The 13882-nt window shown below is 39.0% G+C and overlaps 1 protein-coding gene across 1 annotated transcript in view; it reads left to right on the forward strand.

The window, feature by feature from the left end:
• syt7a (synaptotagmin VIIa) overlaps positions 1–13882 on the forward strand; it is a 715758-nt gene that overhangs the window by 659506 nt on the left and 42370 nt on the right. Inside the window, exon 10 of the mRNA XM_041196517.1 lies at positions 10998–11262. Coding sequence (XP_041052451.1) covers positions 10998–11262 — 265 coding nt within the window. The remainder of the gene's footprint in view (positions 1–10997; positions 11263–13882) is intronic.

Genomic DNA, 13882 nt, shown 5'->3' on the forward strand with positions numbered 1-13882 from the left:
GCAATGATGTCAGGCGTGCATCCTGACATCATTGCGAGTCATCTCAATATTTCGTTCAGCGGGCATGCACCAGAGTCGGCTGCACACCTGCTGAAATATCAACAGCCTATTAAGGCCATTAACAAATTAATTAAGGTATTTAAGAACGCTGCCTTTCCAACCTTAATGTTGGCGGGCAGGCTTAAAGCCCAAGCATTTTTCAGGGAACCTCATCCACGGACGGGATGAAGTTTCCTGAAGCTTTTATAATACAAATAAATAAATTTTCCCAACTTCACAAACCCATCCCAACTCACCTGACACTGTCACATGAGGGGACATGTTTAAATAAATCTTTACTTCATTTATTTAAATGTTTTATCATCTATTCAATCTCCCCGAGGCAGCTCTGTGCCTCAGGAAGATTGCTGCTCTCTTTCACACAGGCTCTGATTCTGCCTCCTCCCCCTGCCCACACAGGTAGCGCTGAGTGCTACCGGCCACGCATTACGCTGGGTGGGCCTTAATTGGCCCACCCACATAAAATGGTGGCACACAGATGATTGCAGGCGGTGATTGGCTCCGCGTCCGCCCCCACCCGGTCCCGCCCAGCCCACCCGCCATAGGAAAATTCTTCCCATGAAGTGAGAGACTAGGGGAGAATTTTCTCCCCATGAAGTGAGAGACTAGGGGAGAATTTTCTCCCCATCAGGCAGGCTGGGTGGGAGTGGGCACGGTGGGGCGCACAGCCGACCACCGCCATTTTACGTGGGTGGGCCAATTAAGGCCTGCCCAGCATGACGCACACCCGGAAACGCTGAGTGCTCCCCGTACAGGCTGGGGGAGGAGGGAGAGTTGGGGTCTGCGCTCTTTCGAGCTAGCGTGGAGCTATCTCAGGGAGATTTATTTCATTGCGAAAACCTGAAAAAAAATCTGAAAAAATTAATTGGACATGTCCCCTCTTGTGTCAGTGTCACGTGAGCTGGGACATGTCTATCAGTTTTATTAAAAATTTTTATTAAAGTTATAAAACCTTCATGAAACCTCATCCCACCTGTGGATGAGGTTGCATGGAAAATGCGAGGCTGCCTGGGCTCTTCGCCTGCCCGCCAGCCTTAAGGTTGGACAGGCAGCTCTGAGAGGCAGTTTAATTAGTTAAATAATGGCCTTAACAGTTCTTTAACAGTTCGGCGGGCATGCAGCTGATTCCACTGTGCACCCGCCAAACTGAGGATTGGAATGTCATGCGGTGACGTTGGGAACACACGCCTGACGTCAACGTGCTCATTTTATGCGAGTAGGGCCCTCCCCCCACACACCAACCAGAAAATTCATGGATAGGTGAAATATTTTCATATTAAAATCTGTTGGAAAGCATTAACACAATTGACTGTTAAAGCCAAGTCCGTAATAACGTTTAAGAGGAATTTATATAAACATGTGAATGAAAAAATGTATGGTTGAATGGAATTAGTGTAAATCACTGTGACTGGAACTACCACTAGCACAGAACTAATGGGCTGAATGTCCTCATTTGCATTGATTCTATGTACTGTGCAGTGTGTTTAGGGCTACATGTTATCTGAACTGTTGTATCAACCCTGTTGTGGCACTTCTATTCCATTTGGTGTGTCTGATATGCAAACTCAAAGTGAAATATTAATATTTGAAAATCACAGAGCATATATATCAAAATGATTGACAGGCAGTGGGTTGTTTATGGCCTTAATTCAGCTCCTCACTCTGTGCATGTACACAAACAGCTAGACCTTGTTCTTATAGGTTGCTAAATGATTAGAATGTCCAGGTTCAATCATGATCTAGTATTTCTCATGGCCCTTATATTAAATTATACCCCTGCACTTTAACAAAAGCAAAATAGTACAGATGCTGAAAATCTGAAATAGAAAATGAAAATGCTGGAAATACTCAGCAGATCAGGCAGCATCTATGGAGAGAGAAAGAGAGTTAACAGAGTTCCGGTTAACTGTTCATCAGAACTGGAATAAGTTTGAGATGCAACAGAGTCAGGGAACAGCGGAAGGGAAGGCATGAACAAATGGGATGGTTTGTGATAGGATGGAAGGGAAGAGGGATTAAATGACAGAAGGGATGATGGTGTGAGACAATAGAGGGTAGTAATAGGGCAGTAAAAGAAACTAAAGATGGTTTTGTGGCGCCGAAAATGTCAAAAGCATGAGTTAATAGGTTAATATGCAATTTAATATCTATGGTCAAAGGAAATAATTCACTATGTGCCTATAATGGTTTAGAAGTAGGAGATATAAAAAGTGCTTTGGGATTTCATCTATTGTCAGGTATTCAATTAAGTAGAATTCACTTTGAGAACTTTTATCAGAAAAACTGAAGGGATTAGTTTTGGATTTTGACATTTCTTAGAATTGAAACTGTGCTGATTGCTGTAACCTACATAACAATCTCAGCCTCAGTGCCTTCTTACAATATTGTCGCTGGTTGTTAAATTTGACATAATGGGAGTTTGTATGTCTTTGATGCTGTACTGAACATGTACTCATTCTACACTGCTGCAGCCAGGAAGGCTCTGGCTGGATTAGGATTCAGAACCAGAAGAATCAAACTGACACATCGGCCTGTTTCCATACAGTTAATACCATTCCCAATCAGCTCAGCTGCTCTATGACAGTGTATGTACTTTACACCAGCCTCCTCCTAATCATTTCCTTTTCCCCCTTGTCCTTCTATTTGCTTCTCTTCCTTGCATGCATCAAACTTGCTCTTAAATGTCTCATTGCTATTTATTTCAAACAGTCAATGTGGCAGCGAGTTCCACTTCTCATCGATCTCTTTGTAATGCAATTCTTCCTAAATTCTTTAGTTCATCTGTCAGAGCTATGTGCATTTATGCTTCCTTGTGGTGGACTCATCCACAAATGGAAACAGTTTCTTCACATTTAACCTACTGGACCGCTTCATAATTTTAAGGGCCTCTTCATAATTTTAAAGACATCTATCTATTCACCTCTTAATCTTCTCTTCCAGAGAAAAGGCGCCAAGTTGCTTAATATTTCTGAGAGTTGTATCCTTTCAATTCTGACAATGCCTTTGTAAATGTTTTCTATTGTTTTTATTTGATTGTTTCAATGTCCTTATAGCATGAAGACCAGGACTGCATATAGAACTCCCAAGGGTGATCTAACAAAGACGCTTTATAATTTTAATGTTAACTCTACAAATGAACCCACATATTTTGTTTGCACTCTTAATGGCTTCATTTACTTGTATTGTTACTTTATTGATTTATGCATCATATTCTCATAATTTGCAACACAGAAAGTTCCACATGAGCCATATCTCTTTACTCCTTAGTTTCTTGCCTTCCAAGAAGTAAGTGCACCTCTTATTTTTCCTACCAAAAAGAACAAAGTATTTTGGTGCAACCTTACATATTATTATCTATACTCACTTTGGTATCATCTGCATTGTTTTTGACACCATACCTCCAATTTCTGAGTTCAAATCATTGATGGAAATACTAAATAACAATGATCCCAGTGCAAACCCTTGTAGGACACCATTTCTCACTTTCTGTCAGGCCAAGAAACATTCCTTGACTCCTACCCTCTGTTTTGGAAGCCTAGACTGCACATGCCTTGACATTTGTCATGAGTCTCTTACCTAGCAGCTTATCAATAAAATGATTCAGCATCCATTGCATTTCCCTTCTCTACTCTTTCTGTTGTTTCTTCAAGAAAATTCAATAAAGTTGATCTTCTAAAACTCCATGCTGACTTTTGTTAAGTGTTTGTTACCTGATCTGATTTAGCAAGGATTCTAATATCTTTCCTCCCATTGACTTTTAGATAACTGGTCTATAGTTGCTGGGTTAAAACCATTTTCCTTATTGAAAATGGGAATTACTTTGCTGTCCTCCAGCATAATTCCTCCTTCTGTTGTGTTTTTTAATATATGTGGATACTAATGTCGCCTCCCTAGTTTCTCACTAGATTATCATTCAACAGCTGATGGAAGTCCTCCAGCATCTCACTGAACTGGCTAACATTCATGTGTGAGCCCAGACAGTAACTGACTGCAGGCAACATCATAATTCTGTCCTCTCCTGATGTTCACCAGTCAAGTTTTCTCAGCTTGGATCACTGATTTTTTTTTCCCTCTCCATAGGCATCAGACATTAATATCAATGCCTTTATTACCAGTTTATCTAAACTCAGTTAACACTATAAAGAGATCAGATCTGAGGCTCCCTTAGTTCCTGTGGTGCAGTACCAAATGAGATAGTGTTTACTAATGGATCTGATGACATCTGGGATCTTATTCAGGAGGCTAATTTTGCTGAATGTCTCCTTTACCATGTACCAGTGATTGAGTTGGTTCAAGGATTTGGTCTCCTCATTTCAGCTTGTCTAACTTCTTCCAAGGTTAATAAAATCATAACTGAAAAGATTCCAGCTTTTGCCCAATATTTCAGTAAAAGTATGAGAGAACCTCTTATAAAAGCCAATGAGAAATCCAAATGGACCAGGGGATATCTAAGGTGAAAGTAATTTGATAACATTTTCTATTTCCATTAAACCTGCAGTTTCATACACTCTGTTGTGTTCTGAGGCTAATTCAGAGTTTTCTGAATATATTGTTTTTAGTAGCTGAGATGTTGCTGTTCTTATCAAATGTTCTGTATACCTTTTCTTTAGATTAAAAAAATAGCTTTAGTCCAAAGCAAATATTATAGTTGCCAATAGCTACAAGTAACTTTTTGTCCAATAATGACAGCAAAGATTAAGCAAAAGCTTTGGTTTGATTCATTGCTTAAATTCATTAAAAGGCCAACTTCCCTGATGGCTCAATTGATAATTCCAATACCTGCTGCGGAACTGAGACATACAGGTTAGGAGAAAAAAAAATCCAGATTTGATTCTAAATCTGGGCTGAATTAGTAGGGGGATAGTAGGCATCAGTGTTAACTGTATATCAATTGTGTTTAGTTATATACAGATGAGGGCATTAATTGAGTTTTTTCCTTGAGCACATATAAAGCGATACTTACTGAAACTATGTCTGGTTGAAATCGGAGGTATACACTAGTAATGTTTCACAATAAATATAAGATTGACTACAGTATCATCCTTTGCCAGTTGGCTTTCTGAACTATAAAACTCAGAACCTATTTTGGGAGATCCACTGTCTTTATTGAGAATTAATGATGAACAAAGGAGCTTTTCTAAGCACTGGAATGTCATATTATTTATTGTGCTTTTTCTCCAATACTCAGTTGGTCCAAAGGAGTGAAATTCTGTCTTTCATTGGTGGTTTGGGAATATGATTAAAATTGGACAGTTTCATTCTAGAGATGGCAAAGCATTATTACATTCAATCCAGCATTTAGTTAGGTATGAAAAATGAGTAATATCCTCTTACAGAATGCATTCATAGCACAAATTGATTATTCCATAGGATGTAGATAACTAGTAATAGGCAACATATCTTAGACAAAGGAGTCTTTGCTCTTTAATGTTACATTACTCTCCAGGTACTATGAATAAGATGTCCATTTCAATTAGGAAGACCATTGAAGTTGGAGACCCATCAACCTACAACCCCAGGAACTACAATTGGCTTCAGTGACAATAACATGGAATAAACAAGTAATACAAATCAATAAATAAAAGTGAATGCTCTAAATGATGGAAATCTGAAACAAAAACAGAAAATTCTAGAAAGGCCAGTCAATAACTGTGAAAATAAAATACAAGATAATGCTTGAAGACAACAATCCCTTTTCAGTACTGAAAACTGAAAGTTAAACAAAAATGTTAGTAGTGGTGGAGAAAAAATGGAGGAGAGATGAACAATAAAGCTCCAGTCAAAGAAAAAAGTGAATGGATTTTTAGCTTTCTACAGTCTGCTTAAAGGAATTGTTAAAAGGTATAAAACAGCATATTGGAGAGGCAGTGGAAAAAGATTTAAACAACATTTTTATGGTAAGAGGCTGATACTGAGCAAAAGAAAGAGACAGCTTGCAGAGGTTTCTCTGACATTAAAATTGTTCTTTATCATATAACTGACATTTACACACTAGGCTCACATAGGAAGAGTGACCACTTGGTCAAACTACGAAATGGCTGGCCTATCACATGTGGAACTAAGACCCAGTAGAACCATTTTTTTTTAGAAAAAGACTATTAGGAAGCTGCAGGATAAAATAAAAGTTAATTTTCTACTTTGCTAGGTGTTTAAAAAGCAAGCATCCTGAAGATGGAAGCAAAGGTATAAAATAATTGAAATGGTAAAATGAGTAATTCTACACACAAAGTGGTATGATTGTTTCCACCAATAGATTTCTAGGCATTAAAAACAAGTAATGAAAACTGCTTGTAACATATTAAGTATAAACTCTATGTAGGGTGAAACGCGCAGTGTGGACTAACCCCATCACTAATGTAATGCCCAAAGGAATTTAATTTAAGTGTATAAAGCAGTTTGATACAATGTATTGCACAGCATAATTACAATCCTTTTACATTACATAGGACTCATTATTTAATCTATAAATTTGATATTTGCATTATGCACCATATTACATAATTACATGATATTTTTTGTTATTGAAGTGGTTTAATTATAATTGTTAAATTTTAAATGGTCTTGGTGTATCTGCACATACTAGCTGCTTTACAGTTTTGAGTTTTTTTAATGGCATCTTTGTCCACACATCAGCAGTCACTGCATTTCAATGTAATTCACTGCATTTGAAGAATTGGCAACCTTTCTGAGAGCTGTGCTAAGGCGTTTTATGAATGCAAATGTTTCTTTTTCTCTTGTAAGCCCAGAACTTTTTCCTTTTGTTAGTTTACAAAATAAATTATTCCTGTCAAGCAGGCAACTTAACAGTTTCTCATAACCTAGCTGTCAAAATTCCAGAGTGCTAGCAATGCTTGCTCTTTAATGTGTATTCAGTCTCTTTCTTGTTCCGGGGATTTATTCTATTTACAGCCTTTATACTGAGATGGCTAAATTGAGAATTAGATCAGCCCATGCCATTATTTTTCTGGTGTTGGCTGTGAGGGTTGCTTTTAACTATTATAATCACAGACAGAACAGTAATGAGTATTGCAGTGATGGAAAAAATAAAACTAGTGACCCACCCTTCACAACATGCTTGTGATTTCCATCTTGTCATCTTGGTACAATAGCAGAGGAAGATACATATTGAATATTTATGATACTCAGTAGTACCCATTGCACATCTTCAGACATAGTGATCACTGCATGCCTAAAGGAGAGAGATCATTTCCAGTGCTGTATTATATGTTAAAAACCAAAACACTTTTGCCCATTATAACAATATCTTAATCATACTGATAAACATGGAAATATCATTGTGTATAATCATTGCATCACCTTGCTAATTCAACTGATTTTTTTTCAATTAGTACAAAAATACTGATGTAAGTGTTGCAACTACCACTTGTCTGTGTTGCAGTCTTGGAGCAGGACTTTTTAGGCACCAAATGGAGGTGGGTGGGTGCAGGAATTCTTGCCCCAGGTTGTCGTATCAGTTTACTGCCACCATCTCAGGCCAGGGCCATCTTCCCTGAGGTGGGCTGGGTACAGGGTCGAGCTACCTGCCCGCAAGCAGCAGGGAGGCAATTGAAGGGCCTTTAAAGCCAATGAGGTTTATTACCAGAATCCAACTGGATATTCCAATTCCAACCCCACCCCCATCAGGGACTAGTCAGCTCCCTAGAGATAGTCTCCAGCAGCAGACTGGGGGCCCAGCTCTCCAGGCAGGTTTTGAGGTTCTCCCTGACTCCTGTCTGTCTGCCACAGCTGTAGCTGCATGCTGCCCTGTGGACAGCTACCCATTCCACAATGGTGACCTGGCTGAAGACATTTTAAATTGAAAAGTTTAATAAGTTAGAGAGAGGGTGCCTCAAAAGGGAGGCACTCTTTGTCTCACTTACCTGAACTGCAAGCAGTTGCTTATTCTACAGTGATAGAAGGCCTCCAATTGGTCACCAGCCTTGAGAGCCTACCTGCCATCCTTAATTAGACAGCAAGTCGTTCCTCTGACCATTAATTGGCCAATTCAGGGGAAATCACTGCAAGGTAACTATTCCTCACATTGTGCATAGTTGTGACCTCCATTTTTGATGTGTCGAGGAGGAGGAATGGCAAATCAGCACATCAGCCTTCTCAACAGCTGAGGGCCAGTATGCTGCTGGGGCAAAAACCTCAAATGTGGACAAAGTGAAATGGCCACGAGAAAAGGCTGAGGGTTCCAAAAGTGGTTCTTGCTCTGCAGATGCCCTCCTGTTTGCACCATTGAACGGTGAGATTACATCTTATTTTCATGCGCTCTGACTTATCCACTGTGCAGCCGCCTCTCTTGAGTAGCCAAAGTTCTGATAGTGTGGAGCCTATGCAATGCTATAAAAATTGCATTGCCCTTGGGAATTTGCTAATGACTGCCCACTTAACAAGCTTAATTGGCTTCCCACTGTTGCCAATGGTGGGTTGCGATCACTGCAGAGAAGCTGCCACCAGGAAAAATGGGAGGAAGCAGGAACACATTGTGGAACCTGCACAACACACTTGGATTTCGCTTGCTCTCTTGACTCCAAACCAGTTTCAAGAGGCTAGTAAAATTCCTCCCATTGTGACACAAACCTTCTTGTGACCTTGTAGACATGGACGAGTAGTAGAATAAGCTCACTTATCAGACCATGGTTTTAGCTATAAACTACAGAACAGGATATGTAACAAGAACGTACAATACAGCAGTATACAATTATTTACAATCTTATCATCCGTGAATTCATTGCTTCAACAAATTATTTCTCTAATATTGTCTTTACTGGTGTCCCCTGCTTTATGTTTCATAATCTCAAGCTCAAACTCTGTAGCATCAGTCTTTCCAGCACTTAATTCCAAAAACATAACTTCACCCTTACCCAAATCCGCTCGTTTTCTGGGAGTTCAACAAATTGACTTCAAAAACCTCGTTTTAAATTCGCTCAACTCTTTGTGGAAAATTTTCCCTAGCCCCACATCACAACCAGTTCCTACAATGCCCTGACTCCAGATACAGTTTAACCATTGTTATTACTCCTATTAGTCAGTTAGGGAAGGAAGGATCCAAAGCCAGTCTTTACTTGGAATAGATTTATTCATAGAGTGAAACATTTCAAGTATGTATCTCCTGACTTCATCCACTCTTGTGTAAGTGTCTCTTTATAAGTGCTTAAGTAACAATCCGGTCAATGACCTCCATCTGTATGTACTTAACTTCAGTTGACAACAGTTAGCCACACTCACCTGTTTGGTCTTTTAACCATTATGTCAGGGCCAACTGGACCCTCCTAAGCCAGTTTACCTTGATACACCTCTCCTTATCTTATTAACTTTGCTAAAAGCATGCCTCTTCAAGGTGAATCTTAAACTCTTTCTCCCATCAGGCCCTTTATTTCTTGCTCAGAGTTCACCTTTGTCCTTTATAAAATTCTTTGAAATGAGGTGGTCAATAAATGTTGTTACATAGGATATCACAAGGCTAGAATGTGTTACATGCAGAATAGTTTAAAGTGGGAGTATGGTGCATCTTGTGGAATAATACCAGATCTTGTATAAAATTCAAATTCCCATGATTGACTAAATGAATCTCCATTAAGGTGATCAAAACCAGTCTCTAGATTAGATTATATGCACTAATGAAACACCCTTTCATTTTGAGCTATGATAATAGAACAGAGAATGAATACCCATCATGGTGCCTCAGAACATATTTCATAAGTTCTGCATTTGAACTGATAAATTGTTTTGACTAATTTTCTCTGTTACTCCCGGGAGTGCTGTTTCTTGCTGGGGTATAGCTTAATAGGCAGTAGCAACTCTCCAGTTCCTCACCCAAATAATTCTTCACATACAAACTTGGAGAGAGAGAGTGAGAGTAGATTATTTGGGAAGGGGTGATCATCGAGGTCAACACAGTCCTGTTCTCACCTTACAGCCACACCTGTGCACTTTCCAGCAAGAGTCTTTAGGCTTCCTGTTTAATTGCACATTGCGTTTCATGCACTCAAAAACATCCATTTTAATTGAACCTCTGACAACACATGGACAGAAAATAACTACCACAACTCTTAATATAAATCAAATCTCTGTATTCTAATGACTTCTAGAAAGAGCACAAAATTTTGAAAATTAGGCACTTGAGTTTTCATTATTTTATCGTTAATATTTTTTCATGAACATTTGTGCTTGTGAAGGTGCCAGTAAAAGGGAACGGAGTACTTTCCATCTCAGGTACCTAGAGTCAACTTCAAAACGTTTCCATATCAAGTATAGAGTGGTAGGATGAAAAGCTTCCACTACTCTTGCCCAGCAATGTGACCAGGACTGACTTACCCTTATTGCAACAGTATGGTGTTTTTCACTTTCTAATATCAGCCATTCTGTGATCACCAAGAGTAAGATAATAAATCAATACAAATTTGTGCCTAATGAAGGACAGTTTTATGTTGTGGACTCATGTCCATTGTGGATTGGGTTGAAACTGTTTAGCTCACCTGATTGCTTTCATTGCCGTAGTTCTTTGTGTTTTTCTCTCTCGTGAATAATATATGACCAAAAACAATAGACTGTATTTCCAGGAATGGAGATAACTGGAAGTCAATGTCAAGAACCACATGTTCAAATAAGTACCTTATACAACAGCATCTCATTTTTATATACCTTAACATAGTAAAATGTCCCAAGGAGCTTCACAGGAGTGTTAACAAACAAAATTTGACACTGAGCAATATAAAAAGAAATTAGGACAGGATTAGGAGCATCTTCAAAGCTGAGAAGCATAGGAAGAAAATTTTAGAGCCCATATAACCCTTTCAATGAGTCACATTATGATTTACACGTGAACCTACAGAAGCATATCAGGAATTCAGAAACTTACGTGAGTCCAAGATTGAACAGAATTTCTAAACGCTGTCATTTTCAGCAGAATTTTTATTTCCTTTTTCCAGCTATCACCAGGTTCTGAGGACGACCATGAGGGAAGCTCACGTGAGAACCTGGGCCGTATTCAGTTCAGTGTCGGGTACAATTTCCAGGAGTCCACCTTCACCGTGAAAATAATGAAGGCTGTAGAGCTGCCAGCAAAGGATTTTAGTGGCACCAGTGACCCGTTCGTTAAAATCTACTTGCTCCCTGACAAAAAACACAAGCTAGAAACTAAGGTGAAAAGAAAGAATTTAAACCCACATTGGAACGAGACATTCCTGTTTGAAGGTGAGGCTGATGAATGGCTATGGTTTGATAAGTTTCTTAATCCATTGTCAGTTATTTCAATGCATCGTTATTAGGGTGAATGACAAAGTTTTGGCTAGAAAACAGTGGAACCAATTTATCCTAAAGAACATGCACTGCATTAATCCATTCTGGGGTATGTTTTCTCTGTCGGTTGTGTACAAGTGTGGACATCAGACAATTGATGCAAAAACTAATTGACACCTGGGAGGTTCAAGTAATTTAAAGAGAATATAATGAATATGCAGGAGGATTATTAGTTCAAGAGGCTCCAAGAACTGCAAGAGAGAAATGGTTTACAATTGTTATTTGAACCTCTTAGCAAAATTACATCTCTCAAAAATAACAGCAAAAATAACATTTTGTCCGTTTTGAACCTGCCAGAGGTTATAGCGGTGCAGCTGCTGGTGGTTGTGTGAGAGTCCCTTGAAGAGTCTCATTTGGGTTCAGAGCCGTACTCTGGACGTGACAGGAATGAGTGACAATGCTAGATAATGTGTTGAATCAACAAATTTACTGAATATTGAACAATAATTATAATATAACAATTATAATTGATAATATAAAAAGAAAGAAAGAAGTAGAAAAAAGGAAAGATAACTTTATTGAAAGGAGAAAGCACTCTGTATGTGTGTGTGTGTATACGTGTATATTTATATATATATATATCGGAAGTAAAAGAAAGAGACAATTTTTTTAAAGCACAAACATAACCCCAAGTTAGTCTGTTTCGCAATAGCTCCCCAACAGGAAAACCCCAAATTAGTCTGTTCCAAGACAGGACCATAAATTGATAAAACTCCCCATTGGTTAATACATTGCCATGTCTGAATAACCTTACACAGGGTGAACTCTTCGGTCAGTCATGCCGATGTTCCTTCCTCCCAAGCCTTCAGTGGTTGACTATTCCACTCCGGCTGCAGCAGCAAATCCTGGAGGCAGTGTCCCTTTAAGCCAAATTCCTGGCTCCATTCCAGTCTTTTGAGGCCTTGTTCAGACTTTCCCAAAATATAGGTCTAAACAACCATGAGCCTTTATCAACCTTTCTCACCAACTTTATAGAGTCTGCAGACTTTACGGACTCAGGCTGTTTACAATCCTTGATGGCGTCTCTCACATGTATACCGTCCAGTCAAATTCCATCTCATTGACCACCCCAAGTGTAAGGCCATTCATTGTCCTGGCTTGTAGTTCAAGGGTCAGCGGGGTCACTACAGTAAGAACAGTTCCTCTTTTTAAGCAATGGGCAAACAACTGTTTTGCAGCAACGCATCTTGAAAAATACAATGTTTAGTCAAAACAGCAGCTGCAAATATGATGCGCAAGAAATATCCTTGCGAGAAAGGTCTAAGTCTACAACTAATATTAATGATTATATAATTGATCAATAATCAAAGCAGAATAACACCTAGGTTTAAATGAATGCCTACAAAGTAAGATTTAATAAAGATTCACTTAAAAATCAAAAATGAAACAGAAGTAAAATTACAAAGTTAGTAATTGCTGGCTGTAGGTCTACTGTTATATTGGTGATGGGTGCTTTTGAATTAATCTGAATGAGATAGGCTTGTTGGGCATAATAGTTATTTTGTTTCCAAGCAAAAAGTTCAAGTTCTTAAATGATCATCCTTGGCAAATGATTCTGACTTTATATATCATGAATTACAAAAAGCCAATTTTCATTATTCTTCTTAGATGGGATTAAGAGATTTGATGGGCCTTGAAAATGATTGTCAATGAAAGGTAAAATACAGAAATCTGATCAAGAGGTTCGAATGGCATTGCATGAAAGGACAGCAAAGTCAAAGGCTGTTTTAAGCCTCCAGCCAAGCACAAAGTGTGTGAATACGCAATCAAAGTCACCTATGTGATCTATATACCTAGATCCCGCTCTATCCCCAAAAGTTCAATTTTGACCTGTTCTGAGCAAGACTTTCAAATGCCTCCTGATGTTTCTGCTGCCCTGAATTCCGAGGGCTGTTTCTATAGTACCCAGCAGCATACTCCTGCTACCCGACATTCTGGTCCTGCCCACCATGTAGGTGCCAATTCTGCTGATTTGGGGCAGAAATGGGACTAGACTTATGCAGGTAAGCTCCAGGAGTTGAAATCTCTCAGGGGCCAGATGCTGCTGCCCACCTGGGCCCACAGGTTATTGTCCTAAGTTAAAAACCGGTCTTCATTGTCTGTTTTGTATCTGAGCCTTGTAATTGAATTGTTGTTATTAATTCACCAAGAGTCAATAGTTGTTCATAATATATACAGGTTACTGTCATGTGGTAGTAAAGAATTTGAATATTGCTGAAAAGAGAGACGTGTTGCTGAAGCTTTTTGCCTTACACTCATCAGGACAAATGCAAAAATGCCAAATTTCAAACGATCATGACAATTTATACCAGAAGAGAAAAGGGTGCTGATTGGTCGGCAAATTGATTCTAGCCGTTGCCATGGAGAAAGCAATGGGGAACTATAGGCTCCCCAAGCTCCCTGACAATCATAAAGAAAGACGCATGGCTGAACATATTCCTTTCGTTTGCAGAGAATGGATCCCTGTGTATGAATGTATGGCACTACTAGCATCCGAAATGAGCCACATTACGAG

The sequence above is a fragment of the Carcharodon carcharias genome, chromosome 10, assembly GCF_017639515.1.
Source record: "Carcharodon carcharias isolate sCarCar2 chromosome 10, sCarCar2.pri, whole genome shotgun sequence".
Lineage (NCBI taxonomy): Eukaryota > Metazoa > Chordata > Chondrichthyes > Lamniformes > Lamnidae > Carcharodon > Carcharodon carcharias.